Source organism: Microcaecilia unicolor, chromosome 11, assembly GCF_901765095.1.
Source record: "Microcaecilia unicolor chromosome 11, aMicUni1.1, whole genome shotgun sequence".
Lineage (NCBI taxonomy): Eukaryota > Metazoa > Chordata > Amphibia > Gymnophiona > Siphonopidae > Microcaecilia > Microcaecilia unicolor.
In genome coordinates, this window is record NC_044041.1 from 11505308 (window position 1) to 11524904 (window position 19597).

Genomic DNA, 19597 nt, shown 5'->3' on the forward strand with positions numbered 1-19597 from the left:
TGCCTTGTAGTAACAATATCCAACCCCCCTCAAACTGTTCTTATATAGGTACCCCTCCCAAATTACAACATCTAATCATCTTGGGAAAGAAATAGCCTTACTGTTCTGGAGGAGCTAGAGGAGCTTGGGTGAATTTAAGTGAAACTGGAAGGGGTTCACAATGGGCGCCTATGGAAAGCCTTCGCCAAGCCATGAGTGGTCCTTGGGGAAGCCGGGTGTCCTGTATGTAAAATCAGCTCCGTTGACTTATTGGACAAAACAAGTCTCTACCGGTTGTAGTGGAGTAAGAGACTGCTTCGGGCTGCTTTGAAACATTACAAGATTACTTTGAGTTTGGGATACAAGGCTATCTATGCTGGACTCTATCGGAGCGTAATGGACACAGAGCTTTAAAGTTGATTTAATTATACTGATTATCTGTATAAAAAGTTGATACAACAGTGCAATGTAATGAGGATAAAGGTTTTGGATGCATGGTGTGTGTGTGTGTGTGTGTGTGTGTGTGTGTGAGTGAGTACGTAGGCACCACAGAGTTTTATGGGTGTATGGGTATATTTAAATAAAGCATACTATTATCTAATAGGAAGTAACAGGGTACTGTGGTTACTGTGTATTCTTCCCATAAACCATACCCCCACCCCCCCAAATCCAGATCAATCTACAAAATTCCCCAGTTGTCTGCTTTTATCTTAAAACAATTTTTATTGGTTGAAACCCCTACAAAAGACACAATGCAAAACATTCAAGGGAATGACACTATGAATAAACAATAAAACTTAGCAAAACAGTCCAAGAACCATTTAAAAAAAATATTCTTTTGTTCCTTGCAGAATCATTGCCACACCGGGGCGTCTCATGCATGTCGCACTGGAAATGGATCTGAAACTGCACAGCGTGGAGTATGTGGTCTTTGACGAAGCAGACAGGTGAGTCCGTGGGAAGGCAGGCAGGCCTGAAATTCCTGTCCGAGCTCAGATTCAACCCTGGGAACTCATGCATGCAACCTGAAGTTGGCCCTGGGCTGCATCTAGCTGGGATTTGGCAAGGGCTGGAGTGCTGAGTGACCTGGAGAGAGGTTATATTTCACCTTTGGGCTGCTGTTATTCTTCCCAAGTTAATTATTATAAGTACATAAGCAATACCATACTGGGAAAAGACCAAAGGTCCATCGAGCCCAGCATCCTGTCCCCGACAGCAGCCAATCCAGGTCAAGGGCACCGGCAAGCTACCCAAATGTATTGACGGGGTGCCTGGATGTCACCTGGGATGATGACACTGGCAGATTTCTCACATTTGTTCTAATTGGTATATGCGCTGTGGCAGGTGTGTCACATATGCGGACTATGGGGAAGTTCTTTGCGGCCCCTGTCATAATATGTAATGTACGTTCTAAATTTAACATCTGGTTCATTACGCAATGCAAATTTGGTTCTAAGTGATTGTAATGGGGAGAATAGTGAGGACGAGTATTTTAGTGTGGCCCATCATAAGTGCATAGTGCATAAGTATTGCCACACTGGGACAGACCAAAGGTCCACCAAGCCCAGCATCTTGTTTCCAACAGTGGCCAATCCAGGTCACAAATACCTGGCAAGATCCCAAAAAAGTTCAATACATTTTATGCTGCTTATCCCATCCCAGAAATAAGCAGTGGATTTTCCCCATGTCATTTTAATAATGGTCTATGGACTTTTCCTTTAGTTAGCCGTCCAGACCTTTTTTTAAACCCCGCTAAGCTAACCGCCTTTACCACATTCTCTGCAACGAATTCCAGAGTTTAATTACACGTTCAGTGAATAAAAGGTTTTTCTGATTCATATTAAATTTACTACTTTGTAGCTTCATCGCATGTCTCCTAGTCCTAGTATTTTTGGGAAGCGTAAAGGGACGCTTCACGTCTACCCGTTCCACTCTACTCCACTCATTATTTTATAGACCTCTATCATATCTACTACTACTACTATTTAGCATTTCTATAGCGCTACAAGGCGTACGCAGCGCTGCACAAACATAGAAGAAAGACAGTCCCTGCTCAAAGAGCTTACAATCTAATAGACAAAAAATAAAGTAATCAAATCAATTAATGTGTACAGGAAGGAGGAGAGGAGGGTAGGTGGAGGCGAGTGGTTACAAGTGGTTATGAATCAAAAGCAATGTTAAAGAGGTGGGCTTTCAGTCTAGATTTAAAGGTGGCCAAGGATGGGGCAAGACGTAGGGGCTCAGGAAGTTTATTCCAGGCGTAGGGTGCAGAGAGACAGAAGGCGCGAAGTCTGGAGCTGGCAGTAGTGGAGAAGGGCCATTTACTACTACTATTTAGCATTTCTATAGCGCTACAAGGCGTACGCAGCGCTGCACAAACATAGAAGAAAGACAGTCCCTGCTCAAAGAGTTTACAATCTAATAGACAAAAAATAAAGTAATCAAATCAATTAATGTGTACAGGAAGGAGGAGAGGAGGGTAGGTGGAGGCGAGTGGTTACAAGTGGTTACGAGTCAAAAGCAATGTTAAAGAGGTGGGCTTTCAGTCTAGATTTAAAGGTGGCCAAGGATGGGGCTCAGGAAGTTTATTCCAGGCGTAGGGTGCAGCGAGACAGAAGGCGCGAAGTCTGGAGTTGGCAGTAGTGGAGAAGGGAACAGATAAGAAGGATTTATCCATGGAGCGGAGTGCACGGGAAGGGGTGTAGGGAAGGACGAGTGTGGAGAGATACTGGGGAGCAGCAGAGTGAGTACATTTATAGGTTAGTAAAAGAAGTTTGAACAGGATGCGAAAACGGATAGGGAGCCAGTCTTTTCTCCAAGCTGAATGTGCAGCTGCCACAGTGGCCCATCATTACTCATCAATTTGAGATACCTGCACTATGGTATTTGCATGATTTTTACATTTTTTTTAGCATTCATTTTCCACCCCATTTCATTCCAGTTCCCTCACTTTTTCAATCCCTTCCGGTGTTCCTGCTCTTAATAGACTTTTGTATCCTCTGCAAATGAGCATTATTTTTCATTGAAACCCTCAGCAATAAAAATATATTTCAAAGAACCAGTGCTGCTATTAAAGTGTGAAACTCCATTGTCCAGCATCCAGTTTCTACAGGCAGTTTGTCGCCTCATTAAAGGCCTCAATCAGATTTGTCTGACAGGGATACATGTGGGCTGGTGTCCTGTAATTTATTTGAAGGTATTGTGCTGCTTATTTTGTTCTTAGTGTAATGGGCAAAGCTGTGTCCGCCCACCTCCCCCTTGTCCTCACTTTTGTATGGTTGGACTACGCCGGCTCTCCCGCAGTCTGTTTTGTTGCAGGCTGATCTGACGTGCAGAGTGACTGCTGTACTGTGTTTTGGGGTCTTTCGTATCGTTTTTGTAAGGAGTGTTACAGAGCAGGCTGTTTGCGCCAGCTGTACCGAACTGCTAATTATAGCATTGTTGCAATTCCATCCACTCTAGTGCAATCATTCAGGTGGGGGGGCTGCAAGCTGTCCAATTAAATAGCAGGTTATGCATTCTGATTAGTTAGCCATGGGAGAGATGGTGGGGCAGAACTCTTTCCCAAGGTAATTATTTTGCTAGTGAAAGCTAGGAAAGAGTCTTTCAAGTTGTGCCTATCCGTCACCTCCATAAGCCTTCTGTTTCAAGCTTCACTTTCCCCACAACCGCTCAAGACAAAATGTCAGTGGTCTAGGGGGGGAAGGGAAGATGGAGGGAGGGGGGGGGGGGATTTGGATGTGATATTGCTTGAATGTTGATGTTTTTGAAATTTCCAAGGAGTATTTGTCTCCAGATGTTGTTGTTCTGATATGTTAATAAAAATTTTTACAAATTAAAAAAAAAATGTCAGTGGTTTCTGTTCACAGGTGTTGGCAAGGCATACCCTCCCGTTGCAAATGATCTGTGCAGGTAGATTCCTAAGGGGGGGGGGGGGGGGGGGAGAGATGCAGCCACAGAGAAATCAGTGCGGGCGTTTGCTAACTGGAAGATCCAGCATCCATCCCTCTTTCAGGCCTCTGTGTAAGGCGTGCATTATGTATTTTACGGGATGAGAGGAAAGCAGCTCTGTTATTTGTGTTCCAGCATGTCTCCTGCTGCTGCTGGCTTCTCTAAGGGTTTGTTTTTAAGCCATGTTGTTGGAAGGACTGTGGTTCTTGAGTATTCTGGTGACCCCTGACCTTTGCTATGCAGGTTATTTGAGATGGGCTTCGCAGTACAGCTGCAGGAGATCATCGGTCGCCTCCCCGAGAGCCGCCAGACGGTGCTGTTCTCTGCCACGCTCCCCAAGCTGCTGGTGGAATTTGCTCGGGCAGGTGAGATTCTCCATATTTTGTACTGCTTTTGTGAGGGTTGGAAGGGAAAAAGGAGACGCTGTCCCAGGAAACGTAATAGCGCTTGTGATGGCACTGTCCCCACTCCAGTGAAAGTGCTCCTGGTATTAAGGGATTCTGTGAGATACGAGGCATTTGGCTACTTGAATTATAATGCCCTCTGGTGGCTGCATTCAGTATTTATTTCCCTGCAGCCATCTCTACAGGAAGAGCTTATCCTACTCCTAAGTTTTGTGAGGTGCTGTCAGATTTATAGGTGTGACACGTTGGAGGATAGTCGTCCAGAGACTAGAGATCCACACGTGTTTGCTCGTCTGGTTAGTGTTGGGTTAGCAAGTTGTTAACTGGACTGGATGCCAAGAGAGATGTCTCAGCTCAGTTTTCAGTTCTCCATCAACCAGCAGGTGGCGATAGACACAACTATCCCACAGGTTCTATAATAATGGGAAGGACTAAGGGAAAGAAAATTATCAGGTAAGACCTAATTTCTCCTGATGGCACCCAATCGACTAGCAGGTGAAGGGGCAAGGATGGGGGAGCAAGACATCACTGTGATGAGGCACATGTCCAAGCAGATAGGCACTCAGGGAGAGGGCAAGGGATGGCCCCATTGCACCACTCGGTCAATAAGGAAATGACACATCATGTTCAAGTATCTGAAAGCTGATTCTGCTCTTAGGTGCCCTCTGCCTGTTTGTTCTGCACAATGCACAGAGTACATAAGTACATAAGTAATGCCATACTGGGAAAAGACCAAGGGTCCATCGAGCCCAGCATCTTGTCCACGACAGCGGCCAATCCAGGCCAAGGGCACCTGGCAAGCTTCCCAACGTACAAACGTATACATGTTATTCCTGGGATTTGGGATTTTTCCAAGTCCGTTTAGTAGCGGTTTATGGACTTGTCCTTTAGGAAACCGTCCAACCCCTTTTTAAACTCTGCTAAGCTAACCGCCTTCACCACAATTTCCGGCAATGAATTCCAGAGTCTAATTACACGTTGGGTGAAGAAACATTTTCTCCGATTTGTTTTAAATTTACTACACTGTAGTTTAATCGCATGCCCCCTAGTCCTAGTATTTTTGGAAAGCGTGAACAGACGCTTCACATCCACCTGTTCCAGTCCACTCCACTCAGGTATAATGGGTTCCTGTGACACGGTCTTCCAAACCACTAGAACCACCTGTGCTGGTTCTATCTGCTTTGGCATTGTCCAAAGGTCAGTAGCTTGCAGGTGTGCCCAAAAAGTAGGTAACACAGTACCTACCCAGACTAAGCAGTCATGTGCTGTTCATCCTCTCGCTGCATGGTGCTGCAGTCATGGCAAGGAGACAGCCCAGCTTTTCAGATGTTTCCCAGCCTATGTACTCTATTCCTCTGTTTCTGTCTGCCCAGGTCTAACAGAGCCAGTACTGATTCGATTAGATGTTGATACCAAGTTGAGTGACCAGCTGAAGGTGAGTGTCTCTCTTTATATCAGGTGTAGGAAAGAAAACATCACCTTAACTGTGGGACTCTATAAAAGGAGATACTAAAAGTTCCCTCCATGTACAGCTGAATGAAGAGGCCTGTGTTCCCCTTAGTACAATGTAATTTGGTTTCCTTGATGTCTGACCAGACCAGTCCAGACATGTGGGTTTGCGTTCTCCTACCTGCATATGGAGACAGAGTACTAATAGTGACATCAGCTTTTAAGTATCCCGTGCAGTCCCCCAATAGTCAGTGTTTCTCAGTCCCCAACAGACGATAAGACATCTTGTGCAGTCTGTGAATGGTCGCTTAGGCTGGGTTGGAAAGATTCCTTTTGGGGGTTTCTCTGATCTTTTTATGAAATCTTAAAAATTGGAGGCCATAAACTTTCTTACTGTATCTTCCTGCCTCCCCAGTGTGTGAAATTCAAAGCAGATGTTGGGGAAGTTTGGGGCCCCTTGCAGTTCCGTTATAAAACCTGTGTCCTTGGATGTGCAGTAGTCACAAATATGAGTAGGAAAAGTCCAGGACTCTTTTTTAGCACAGAGTGAAACAATGCACTGTATGATTTGACTCCTCTCTTCCCAGCTGGCATTCTTCCACCTGCGAACAGATGACAAGCCTGCTGTACTCCTGCACCTCCTGCGCAATGTGATGAAGCCCCAGGAGCAGACGGTTATCTTTGTGGCCACCAAGCACCATGCCGAGTATCTCAAACAGGTGAGTCCTGCCATGCGGTGTCTGGCACCCCCTCCCCTCCCGGTCAGTGGCCTTTCACTTCAGAACCCCCACATCACCCCATTACCATGGCTTTATTTGTGGAGTGTTGTGGGAATATAAAACCTTGACATACAGCTGTGCAGTTTGAGGAGTACAGTACTGTGCATGAAACACTCTTAAAATGCTGCAGCACTGCAGGGTCTCTGCAGCCATGTCTGGAGTCTTCCAGCAGATGCAGGACCCTTCCAGGTTGTATGTACATTAGTATTGCCATACTGGGAAAGACCAAAGGTCCATCAAGCCCAGCATCCTGTTTCCAACAGTGGCCAATCCAAGTCACAAATGCAGGACCCTCCCAGGTTGTACGTACATAAGTACATAAGTGTTGCCATACTGGGAAAGACCAAAGGTCCATCAAACCCAGCATCCTGTTTCCAACAGTGGCCAATCCAGGTCACAAGTGTAGGCTCTTAGCTCATTCCTCTCCCTTCTCTCTCTCTCTAGCTGCTGACCCTGGAGGGTATTGACTGCTCATACATCTACAGTTCCTTGGACCAGACAGCCCGTAAGATCAATGTCGGCAAGTTTGTGCATGGCAAGTGTTCGACACTGATTGTCACCGACGTGGCAGCTCGAGGTATTGACATCCCCATGCTGGACAACGTCATCAACTACAACTTTCCACCCAAAGCCAAACTCTTCCTGCACAGAGTGGGTGAGTCTGTGGAGCCACAGAGGCAGCTCGGGAAGGGACACGCCCAACCGCAATTAGGTTTATCCCAAAAAGAGAGCAGGGCAGGAAGTCACAAACAGCCCACATAGCAGCTATAGGCAGTCAAACAGGCAACAGGTCTCCCCCCAACTGTAGTACCAAGTATCTTGCCGAGAGCTTGATCAAAGAGGTGGGTTTTTAGTTCATACCTAAATGTCTCATAAGAGCGTTTCTTTTAGAGAGCCAAAGGGATTGTGGGCCCAATATTCAGCTGGTAGCAATTAAACCTGAAAATTCAATGCCAGGCACCAGCACTGAATTTCCAGGTTTCTGGAGCCAGCTAAGGTATAGCCGGTTAAGTGCAATATGCAGCAATTAACCAGCTATGGGTTACCTCATGAAGATGACTGACTTTTATGTGCTCCTATTTAAGAGGTTAACCCTAATGCATTACCACGTAACTTAAAAACAATTTACGAACTAAGTAACTTTCGTAAATCTCTAAAGACATACCTCTTCGACAAGGCATACCACAACGCACAATAATTATAACTGCAACACATCACCACTCTACCTTATATCCCGATTGGTTCGCGCCTTCTGTCTCGCTGCACCCTATGCCTGGAATAAACTTCCTGAAATAAACTTCCTGGAATAAACTTCCTGAGCCCCTACGTCTTGCCCCATCCTTGGCCACCTTTAAATCTAGACTGAAAGCCCACCTCTAACATTGCTTTTGACTCGTAACCACTTGCCTCCACCTACCCTCCTCTCTTCCTTCCCGTACACATTAATTGATTTGATTTGCTTACTTTATTTTTTGTCTATTAGATTGTAAGCTCTTTGAGCAGGGACTGTCTTTCTTCTATGTTTGTGCAGCGCTGCGTACGCCTTGTAGCGCTATAGAAATGCTAAATAGTAGTAGTAGTAGGTTCCTTTCTATGCCTGTCTGCTTAATTTTTATTATGTCAACCTATTCTCTATGTAACACCAAATGTAACTTTCTGGAATGGCAAATGCCATAACGGAACATTGTAAGCCACATTGAGCCTGCAAATAGGTGGGAAAATGTGGGATACAAATGCAACAAATAAGCGCTGAATATCAGCATTTAACTGACCAAGTGCTAACTTCAGTGCCAGTGTTTAGTTTGTCACTAACTGGTTAGCCCCAAACCGGCCAGGAGCTGTTTCTGGCTGATCAAAGTGCTTTGCGTAGTGACCCCTTTATTTCTCGGTGTTGGGGCAATGAAAAAGGCGACCCCTTTCTCTTGTTGAATCTAAGCAAACTCGAAAGACAGAGGGAATAGAGAGCCTGTGTCGTCTTCTGGTAGCGTGGAAAGATCTGGTTGGAGTGTAGGGTGTAACCAGTGAGGTTAGGTATAATGGGACACTGGTGAACAGAGCAGCTGATTATGGGAGGAAAAGCAGGTCTGTGTAGACCTGGTCTCAGCTCTGTGCTGTTGGACACTTATCAGACCGACCTGTAGCTTGCTCCAGTGCCGTGCAAGGGTTAAGATTCTCCTAGCAGGTCCCTTTCTTCGCTTTTCCTGTAATTCATCCATTCTGTGACATTAGTTATCCCATCCTCAGCTTCACAGATTGTGATGAAGGCATCAGCCAATTGAAAGCCTTCGGTACCAGTGACACCCCATCACCACCTTTTTTTTTTTTTTTTATTTCTCCAAGAAGCTTTTGTGTGCAAGTCATTGACTTCACCGGGAATGTCAGAAATTGGAAAATAGAATCTAAAATTTCCCCAGAACACAACCCTTTACAAATTCTAACTCCCACACGGTTTCTAGTGTGTTACCTCTGTGGGGGACAGTTCATGTGAGATTTAAGCGGACGTTCGAAAAACAACTCTTTAAAACCAAATCTATTAATGAGACCAGTTTAGACCCTTCATGCTGAGTCTCCCTTGTGACACATTAATGCCAGAGTCGTTTAACTCAGCATCTTAAGAGTTCAGCCCACCGCTGTCAGCAATACAGTGACAACGTTGCAGAAGCGTGGCTTGAGAGAGTCCTGCTCACATGGTGCCAAGAGCTGCCGTGGGCAATAGGAGATAAATGAGCATGGCTGCCAGTGACAGGTGACACTGGAGCTGATGAGAGAAGAAGCTGAGGGCAGTAGCAAGATATCGTTGAGAAAATAAGAATAGTCATACTAGGTCAGACCAGTGGTTTATCTAACCCAGTATCCCGCTTCCAACAGTGGCCAATCCAGGTCACAAGTACCTGGCAGAAACCCAAATAGTAGCAACATTCCATGTAGAACCTTTAAAGAGTAGCAAGATTCCGGAATCCTAAAGAGTAACAAGATTCCATACAGAATCCCAAAGAATAGCAACATTCCATCCTACCAATCCCAGGGCAAGCAGTGGCTTCCCCCATGTCCATCTCAATAACAAGAATTTGTCCAAACCTTTTTTTTTTTTTTTTTTCAAACCCAGACACAAGTCAGTAAGATGTTAGAGGGGTAGATGAGGTACTTGATCAGATACTAAAGTGTAGATCTCTCTCTGCTACAGGGCACCTTTTTGAAGATTTTCTTTCTTTCTCTCTTCCTTGCTTGCTGTTCTACCCATTTCTCAGGCCGGGTCGCTAGAGCTGGCAGGACTGGCACTGCATACTCCCTGGTATCTGTGGATGAGACGCCCTATGTTTTCGACTTGCACTTGTTCCTGGGGCGCCCTTTGAAGCTCGCCAGCCCACAGGACACAGCACCAGGTACCTGCTCATGTATTGTAGGATGCACAGGATATCCTGCCCAGATCTTCAGCGGCTTCCCTTCAACCTTGTGCTGCTTTTAACTCCTAACCCCTGTTCACTTGTTCAGTACCCATGTCTGTTTTCATAATTCCCACCTTAAGTAATTCCCTTATCCCTTATCTGTCCTGTTTGTCTGTGTTAATCAGATTTTAAGCTCTGTCGATCAGGGACCGTCTCTTACATGTTCAGTATACAGCGCTGCATACGTCTAGTAGTGCTGTAGAAATGATTAGTAGTAGTACTCTTCGGCAGGGGCATAGCCAGACCTCGGCGGGACAGGGGGGCCAGAGCCCAAGGTGGGGGGCACTGTTTAGCCACCGACCCCCCGCCGCCACTTTGGATGCCCCCTACCCCGCCGCCGCATCAGGTACCTTGTTTGCTGGCGGGGGTCCCCAATCCCCACCAGCCGAAGAGTCTTCTTCAGTGCCAGTCGACTCCGGCGCTTTCGTTGTGGGATCATCTGTTTCTGATGCCTTACGTCCTGCACGGGGCTATATGTACAGTGCAGGACGTAAGGCTTCAGAAACAGATGATCCCATAACGAAGGTGCTGGAGTCAACCGGTGCTGAAGAAAATTCTTCGGGTGGCGGGGTTTGGGGACTCCCGCCAGCAAACAAGGTACCTGATGCGGGGGGGGGGGGGGGGGTCAAATGTAGAGGGGGCCAGGGCGTAATCTGTGGGGGCCCATGCCCCCGTGGCCCCACATAGCTTACGCCCCTGCTCTTTGAGATTCTGGAATCTTTGGCATTCCGGAATCTTGCCACTCTTTGGCATTCCGGAATCTTGCCACTCTTTGGCATTCCGGAATCTTGCCACTCTTTGGCATTCCGGAATCTTGCCACTCTTTGTCCATATCCCTTATCTGTCCTGTTTATCTGTGTTAGTTAAATTGTAAGCTCTGTCGAGCAGGGACCGTCTCTTACATGTTCAGTATATACAGTGCTGCATACGTCTAGTAGCGCTATAGAAATTATTATTAGTAGTAACTACAGTACGGTGAAAGAGTGCACAGAAACATGCAGCAGTTGTGGACACACTGAGCTGGCACAGGGTGGGTCTAGGTTGCCATTACTGAGTGCTTACACGGAAACAATTAATTAGAGGCTGACCAGGTTTGTGCCAGTGCATTTTTGCCTGAAATTGTAACTGTGTTGTGCAGCCTTCTCCTCGGGTCTACCATTTCATTGGTGGTGTAGTGGCATTTCGGAAGCATATGATTGAGCAGCCAGTGTGGGTGGGAATAACTGAGGATTGCTCCTGCCCCAGCTACTCACTGCACCACCCATGATACAGTAGACTCGGGGGGGGGGGGGGGGGGAATACAGGGAGGTGGGGGGGGGGGAGAGGCTTCTTCTATTCCGAGGGAGTGTGGGCTTTTCTCTTTCGGGGGGGTCAGGCCTTCCAGGGTGGGGCTGGCTTCGGTTTTGGTTGCAACAGAGTGGTGAATTTTGGCCACAGATTCAATTTCAGGTCAGCCTCTACAGTCAATGCTGTATTGTTGCCTCGTACTAAAGGCTTCTGCTTCCCTTTGCTGCAGATGCAGATGGTGTGTTCGGTCGAGTCCCCCAGAACGTTATCGACGATGAGGAATCGCTGCTGATTATGGATCACCAGAATTCTCTGGATCTGGAGAACCTAAGGAAGGTGTCTGAGAATGCATACAAACAGTACATCAAGTCTCGTCCAAGCCCATCCCCCGAGTCTATCAAACGGGTTAAGGAGATGGACTTCAACCTCTTGGGCATTCATTTCCTCTTCAGTAAGCCTCATACTCCCCAACTCTTAATACCTAACCCTGCTCTTTCCTGCTTCTGATTCTGTTGCAACGCAGTTGCACTCCTCCATCCCGCTTCTTTCCGCTGCTTGGGTTCCTTCCTCCTCGCACTTGGACTGTATATGACTGACCGACCCTGGAAATGCCTTGGACAATACCACATACAGGTGAATTTACCAGTTGGTAGAGCAGGCAGGTGCCCTTGTACCGCCGCCCTATCAATGTAATTCACTTGGTTTACATCTTCAGCTGGAATGTCTTACCATTATAGCTTATTTCTTCCCAGTCAGTTAATAAGCATTACATATGGGGGGGGGGGGAGGGAGCAGCACCTGACTGTCAACATGCATAAGGACAGCCAGGGAAGGAGGGGGGTTGGTGGTAAATCCACTACTGTTCACACATCCAGTTATTTAAAAATTTTCCTGCATAACCTTGAGCTGAGAGGGGCTGACTGTGCAAAAGATTTTGAGCCCCCCCCCCCCCCCCCCCCATTTCCTTACAATTCCTGCTGCTAGGAGAGGCTGAAACTGCAGGGGCCGTGAGCTCCCTTTTGCTTAGGGGTCCTTCACCACTCCAGGAAATGTAAGCTTCTCCACAGCCAGGGTTTCCACAGAGTTCCTTATAGAACTGTGAGATGTAATCTTTCCTGCACTATTCCCGTTGGAGTTGGTTGTGTATTAGTGTGTGCAGTGATGTAGTTGTGTATTCTACTGAATGTGTCTATGTGGACATTTTTTTAAGGTGGCTGTTTGAAGGGGGTGGAGCTGGAGAGACTTAAGTTTGTGGATAGTATTAAAAACTACAGATCCAAAGCGGTGAGTGTCCCTTGGTTGTATTTAAAAAAAAAAAAATCTTTTTAATGCATTGTTTTAGATCGTATTGCTGATTTTTGGATTGCTTATGTATTTTATGTATGTTTGTAACCTGCCTAAAATCATGTGACAGGTGAGAAATTATTATTATTGTTACTACTGTATGATTATTATTCTCCTTCTCAATTTAATGTTGGATGATTTTCTTCATGATTTAAGCCCTTCTGAAGGTAGCACCTAACATAGTAAATGACGGCAGATAAAGATCTGTACGGTCCATCCAGTCTGCCCAACCTGATAGTATATAAGCTACCTTGCAGTTCTGCTGTCTGAAATTGGGAGCTGTTGTAATATGTTCCAATTTGAGGCAGTCCAGATTTCTTCTGAGTCCTTATGGTTTTGCACTTAGTGCCTCTGTGACAGTTGGTAGCTTGTAGCATTGCATCTATTATTAATGATGATTGTTATTGAAGTATTGTTCTAAAATATTGCTCCTTTCGTCATCCATCCCTGCAGGCTAGCCAAGAAGCATGGGTATATGTTCTCCTGCCAACAGATGGAGACAGAACTACTGATTCATGTCGCCGTATAAGTATTCTGTGCAGCCTCTATCCAGTCAGTATTTCTCAGTCTCCAGCAGATGGTAGGCGAGGCATGTCTGCAGGCTGCTTGTGGTCTGGTAGGCCTTGCCTAGGGGAGCTGTTTTAGCAAATTTTGAATTTGATTGCCTCCCATAGGGGGCCCTTAAAAACAAAAGCTACCAACTGGAAAGAGTAAACAAGTGATACATGTGTACCCATTCCACTCATTTTGTATACTTTTATCATATCTCCTCTCAGCTGTCTTTTCTCCAAGCTGCAGCCCTAGCCACTTCAGCCTTTCCTCATAGGGAAATCGTCCCATTCCCGTTATCATTTTCATCACACTTCTCGGTACCTTTTCTAATTCCACTTTATCCTTTTTGAGATGTGGTGACCAGAATTGCACACAGTATTCGAGGTGCGGTCGCACCATGGATCGATGCAAAGGCATTATAACGTCCTCATTTTTGTTTTCCACTCCTTTCCTAATAATACCTAACATTCTATTTGCATTCTTCTTAGCCACCGCCACACACTGAGAACAGGGTTTCAACGTATCATCAACGATGACACCTAGATCCCTTTCCTGGTCAGTAACTCCTAATGTGGGACCTTGCATCACGTAGCTGTAGTTCGGGTTCCTCTTTCCCACATGCATCACTTTGCACTTGCTCATATTAAAATGTCATCTGTCATTTAGACGCCCAGATCTCCCAGTCTCCTCCTGCAATTTTTCACAATCCTCTTGCGATTTAACAACTTTGAATAACTTTGTGTAGTTAGCAAATTTAATTACCTCACTAGTTATTCCTATATCTAGATCATTTATAAAGACCTCTGCGGGACCCCACTATCTACTGGGTATACTGACCATTTAGCCCTACTCTGTTTTTTTGTTTTAATCTTTTGACCAGTTTTTCCATCCAAGCAACATCTCCTACAGATTGTCAAAGGCCTGCTTCAACAGCACTTTTATTCAGTGGCCTTGTGCATACTTCAGGGCCAGGACCCTAATCCACCGGATTAGTCATCTTATTAAATCACCACCGACAACAGTGTGCCCACCTTCAGAAGGTATAAATCCTCCTCCTCTACCACAGGAATTGGATATAATCTGATCATAGAATCTTCTACCTGGTGCCCCGCATCCCGGGTATGCCACACTGCTATCATTGCTTTCAGCACCCTGTGCTTTGGGAATGCCCCAGGTGGTTAATCAACTCCTTCCAAAAGCAAGTATTGTGACTTGGCAGTCTCTGGTGGTCAATCTTTTGAGATATTCAGAATCAACAGTACCTGTGTGATCAAGGAGTGTAATTCAATAAAAAGACTGTGGTGTCTTCCTCTAGCAAATTCTCCCAGAATTGCTGGGTAGAGAGGTGTGGTAGATGTGTTAGTCCACTTTTAAAGGTAATCAATAGAAATAAAACAAAAAAAAACATGGAAAAGAAAAAAAGATGATACCTTTTTTTTATTGGACATAACGATACATTTCTTGATTACCTTTCAAAGGTTGCTCTTCTTCGTCAGATCGGAAATAAGCAAATGTTGGTAGATGACAGTATATAAAAAAGCAACAGACAGAATCCCCCTTATGAGCTAGAAAAATTCAGAAAAATCATAAAAGATCTGCAGCCTCTACTCCAGGAGGATGAATTACTGAAAGAGATATTCCCATCCCCACCAGTGCTGGCCTTCCGACAGCCACCCAACTTAAAACACAAGCTAATTTAGAAGTAAGCTCCCAACACAGACTCAAAATGAAGAGAATGGCACACATCCTTGCAATATATCCAGCTGCAAATTATGACAAAACATTTCACAGGACCCCACGGTCATTCACAAAGGAAAAATATTCAACATTAAGGAATCTTTCACGTGCTCACCTTCCAATGTGGTATATATCATTCAGTGTAAAAAATGCAACGAAGGCTGCTACATTGGAGAAACAAGTCAGATGCTAAAGAAGAGATTTAATGTACATAGACATCATATGAAAAATGCCAACAAAGATGTCAGGCCTGTGGGACAGAACTTTACAAAACCAGAACACTGTACCAGTGATTTTATGGTAAGGATCCTGAAAGTCATTGGTGAAGGAAGGATCTAGTGTCAATCAGTTGCTTGGAGGTGAGGACTCTGCAGGCTGCCCTCACAGCAAAACAGTGTGGATGTTCTTGAGCAATACAACAGCAATGACCTGTGTCAGTCATTAAGGAAGGACCAAGAGCCAGCAGGTGTTTAGAAGAAGTGAAGATACTTGCTGGGCAGATCTTCGGTTTATATACCGCTTAATCCAAATGGTCCTAGGCGGTTTACACAGTCAATGGCAAAAAATACAATATTACATCTTTACGTAGACAGATCTGACAGTAGCGCATATGGCCAAAGTAGAGAATGTCCAAGCAGAGTTTTTTTTGAGCAGGAACATTCTGAATCCAGGAGCGTGGAGTCTGGTGGAGGAGGCCTTCGCTTGCATTCATTCATCAGTGGGGAAGGCCAGTAATGGACTTCATGGTGACAGCAAGGAATGTGAAGGTTCCAAGGTTCTTCAATCGCAAAAAGGAGCATCGGTCAACAGGAATAGATGGGTTAATACAATAGTGGCTGTGAGCTTGGGTTATGGTACTATGTGTTTCTGCTTAGTCATTGGGGATATGTCATACTGGTGAGTCTCAATGGTCTGAGGATCTCATGAAAATGAAAGTAGGAGATCCCTTCATGCTGCTGAGAACGAAGGGCTTTCTGGTTCAAGGTCCAGTCTGGATAGTGGAGGAGTGGCCTAGTGGTTAGGGTGGTGGACTTTGGTCCTGGGGAACTGAGGAACTGAGTTCGATTCCCAGCACAGGCAGCTCCTTGTGACTCTGGGCAAGTCACTTAACCCTCCATTCCTCAGCGACCCTCCAGACCGGTCAAGACGCGTGGGTTATGTCCTCCTACCAGCAGAGGGAGACTGAGAAAACACTAAGCTTTTGAAGCCTGTATATATAACCTGTGCAGAACCTCCACTAGCCAGTATTTTCTCAGTCTCAGCAGAGGTAGCAGTTGACAGCCTGTGCAGTCTCCAATAATCTGGTGAGGTAGTTTGTCATTGGGTCGTAGGATTTTTTCCTTCCAAACTTTATTCTGTTGCAGTACCCTGTACGTGTGTGTAAAAAAAAAAATAAAAAAAGTGCTTTGGGGCCCTGGGTCTGGTGGGGCCCAGTTTTTTCCCCCTGGGGTGTTACACCTATGTTTGGGTCCCTCCCCCTGTGCTGCTCTCTATTTCTGTTTGCTTGGCAGCTTTGTGCCTCGGCTGCTTTCTCAGTATTGTAGCCTTGAGTGCCTTACAATTTCCAGATGCCAGAGTTAGAGTACTGTGCCTTTAAGGTCAGTTATTGTATTTCATTTTGCTTGCCAGCTTTGTGCCTCGGCTGCTTTCTCAGTATTGTAGCCTTGAGTGCCTTACAATTTCCAGATGCCAGAATTAGAGTACTGTGCCTTTAAGGTCAGTTATTCTATTTCGTTTTGCTTGGCAGCTTTGTGCCTCGGCTGCTTTCTCAGTATTGTAGCCTTGAGTGCCTTACAATTTCCAGATGCCAGAATTAGAGTACTGTGCCTTTAAGGTCAGTTATTCTATTTCGTTTTGCGTGGCAGCTTTGTGCCTCGGCTGCTTTCTCAGTATTGTAGCCTTGAGTGCCTTACAATTTCCAGATGCCAGAATTAGAGTACTGTGCCTTTAAGGTCAGTTATTCTATTTCGTTTTGCTTGGCAGCTTTGTGCCTCGGCTGCTTTCTCAGTATTGTAGCCTTGAGTGCCTTACAATTTCCAGCTGCCAGAGTTGGAGTACTGTGCCTTTAAGGGCATTTATTTCTTTATTTTCAGCGGGGTTTAGATTCCTTGCTGGAACGAGGGAGCAGCGCTTTCTTCAGTGCTTTTGCAGTGTGAGTGAGATTTTGGTTTGGCGCGTTTGCTGAACAGCTTTTCCCGTCCCTCATGGTTTATGGCGGCCCAGCTCCTCCGATGTCGCGCGTGCTTGTGGCGAGGGGTAGAGGCACCGGGCGCTCAGTGTAGCTTTGCGGTGCACCTATAAAAGTGGCTGTGGCTCCCCCCGACTTGACCGCGGAGGGATCGATGGTGTCGGGAGTCTCCGGGTCAGCGAGAGCGTAGGCAGGGCCGCTGTCAGCGGGAACAGTTTCGGCGGGAACAGCCGCCATCTTGAGTCCGACACGGCCCGTGGAGCCAGCTGTTTTTGGGCCTGCGGCCTCCGTTTTTGGCACAAAAGGGCCTAATGACGGTCCAGGAATGGTGGGCTTTCCTCCAGATTTTGTCTGGACGCGGTATCAGGCCTGGAGATCGGGACCCCCTCCCCCCCCCCCAATTGGAAGAGGGGGCTGTTTTCTGCTTGGCTGAGAGACCACGGTTAGAGTGGTCAGAGGACAGGCAATGTTTTTCTCCTGTAGCTGCAGAAGCTGCGCTTAGTGATCTGGGGGAGTCAGATGGAATTGACGGCTCTCAGGAGCAGGATTGTTGGATTCCTGGAGAGGATCCTTCAGTAGTGCGGATTTTCCATAAAGATGAGCTGTCAGAACTCATAGATCAGGTGTCGTCCACCCTTCAGTTTGGTCCTGAGGAGGCTTTGGGGGAAACTGTCCAGGATCCGTTGGTGAAGGGCATTCAGCGTCAGGCGTGATCCTTCCCTATGAACAAGGATCTCCGGGAGATGATTTGTCAGGAATGGGATTTGCCGTGTAAGGTGGCAAAGGCAATGGTGAGGCTTTATCCCCTCCCTCAGGACGATAGGGATTCCTTTAAGGCTCCCATGGTAGATGCAGTAGTGACGGCAGTAATTATAGCTACGGTTATCCTGGTTGATGGAGGAACGGCCCTCCGTGATCCTCAGGATAGAAGGTTGGGATCTTTTCTCAAGCGTAGTTTTGTTTTGTCGGCTCTAGCCCTGCAGGCCTTGGTTTGTGGGGGTCTGGTAGCTCGGGCATGTTTTCGTTGGGCCGAGAAGCTCCTGGATGATTCGGTAGATGTTGCTTCATCCTTTTTGTCTGAGGCTTTTATGATTTGTTGCGTACTTCAGACAAAAAATATGGCTATGGTTGTGGGTCTCTGCCACTTAAGGGAGCTATGCTCTTTGGAGAAGATTTGGACAAGTTAGTGTGAGGTCTTAGTGATACCAAGGTTCTATGGCTTCCAGATTTTCGGTTCAAGGCAGGGGCCAGAACTAGTTCCTCTCGGGGACGGTTTAGGGAGGCTCAGCGGTATAGGCCGGGCAGATCGAGTGGGACCTACCCCTAGCTGTCTGTTCGTCTGTCCAATTTAGATTGTAAGCTCTGTTGAGCAGGGACTGTCTTTTCATGTTAATTTGTACAGCGCTGCGTAAGTCTAGTAGCGCTATAGAAATGTTTAATAGTAGTAGTAGTAGGACCTCTAGGGGTCGGTTTTTCCAGCGCACACAGTTCTTTCGTGAGAGTCGTCGCGGAGGGCGTGGCTTTTCCGCGGGAGGTTAGTATTCAGGCCGCAATTCCCAATGAAGGTGTGGCGGCTTAGGCTCTGTTGCATGTTGGGGCTCGGCTGAGTCTGTTTTACCAGAGCTGGGCCCAAATCAGGTCAGATCAGTGCGTTCTCAAGGTGTTTCGAGGCGGATATGCGCTGTAATTCGAAAGCTGTTCTCCCGAAGTGTTTCTGGAATCCCTCTGTCGGTCTTGGAGCAAGAGGGCAGCAGTGAGGGACACTCTGCGGTGGCTGCTCGCGTTGGGAGCCGTGGTTCCTGTTCCTTCAGATCAGCACCGCTCAGGGTGCTATTTGATCTATTTTGTGGCCCACAAGAAAGAGGACACTTTTCGTCCCATTTTAGATCTCAAAAGGGTCAATGCGGCACTCAAGGTGCCCTCTTTCCGAATGGAGACGTTGCGGTCGGTCACTGGTGCGGTCTGGAAAGGAGAGTTTCTCACTTCCCTGGATTTGACGGAAGCTTATCTTCACTTTCCTTCGTGCGGCCTTTTGGTTCCAAGTTACAGGGTCCGATTCGTCGGTTCCTTGCAGAGAAGGCGCCGACGGCCCATACTTATCGTCAGGTCCTGGGCCTGATGGCGGCGACCATAGAGGTAGTTCCTTGGGCCAGGGCGCACATGCGTCAGGTACAGTCAGCTCGGCTCAGTCGTTGGTCCCCTCTGTCGCAGGACTTGGAGAGGTGTTGTCCGCTGTCGGTGGCCCCTCGTCTCAGTCTCCGATGGTGGCTCAACCCGCGCAATTTGGGAGTCCCCACAGGGGCTGGTAATGGTCACGGATGCCAGTCTGCAAGGTTGGGGGGCCACATTGTCTCAGTCAGGTAGCTCAAGGCCGGTGGTCTCGGGCAGAAGCAGAGTGGTCCATCAAACCGGCTGGAACTCGGGCCATTCGGGTGGCGCTCCAGGCCTTGCCGTCGGTGGTTCGCCACAAGGCAGTCCGAG

General features: G+C 46.8%; 1 protein-coding gene across 2 annotated transcripts in view; it reads left to right on the plus strand.

Annotated features, from left to right (window-relative positions):
• Nucleotides 1-19597, plus strand: part of DDX54 (DEAD-box helicase 54) — a 52566-nt gene that overhangs the window by 12494 nt on the left and 20475 nt on the right. For both annotated transcript variants that reach the window (XM_030219679.1, XM_030219678.1), the window contains exons 7-14: nucleotides 831-926; nucleotides 4174-4295; nucleotides 5708-5769; nucleotides 6371-6502; nucleotides 7007-7217; nucleotides 9811-9945; nucleotides 11525-11746; nucleotides 12506-12579. In XM_030219679.1, coding sequence (XP_030075539.1) covers nucleotides 831-926; nucleotides 4174-4295; nucleotides 5708-5769; nucleotides 6371-6502; nucleotides 7007-7217; nucleotides 9811-9945; nucleotides 11525-11746; nucleotides 12506-12579 — 1054 coding nt within the window. The remainder of the gene's footprint in view (nucleotides 1-830; nucleotides 927-4173; nucleotides 4296-5707; nucleotides 5770-6370; nucleotides 6503-7006; nucleotides 7218-9810; nucleotides 9946-11524; nucleotides 11747-12505; nucleotides 12580-19597) is intronic.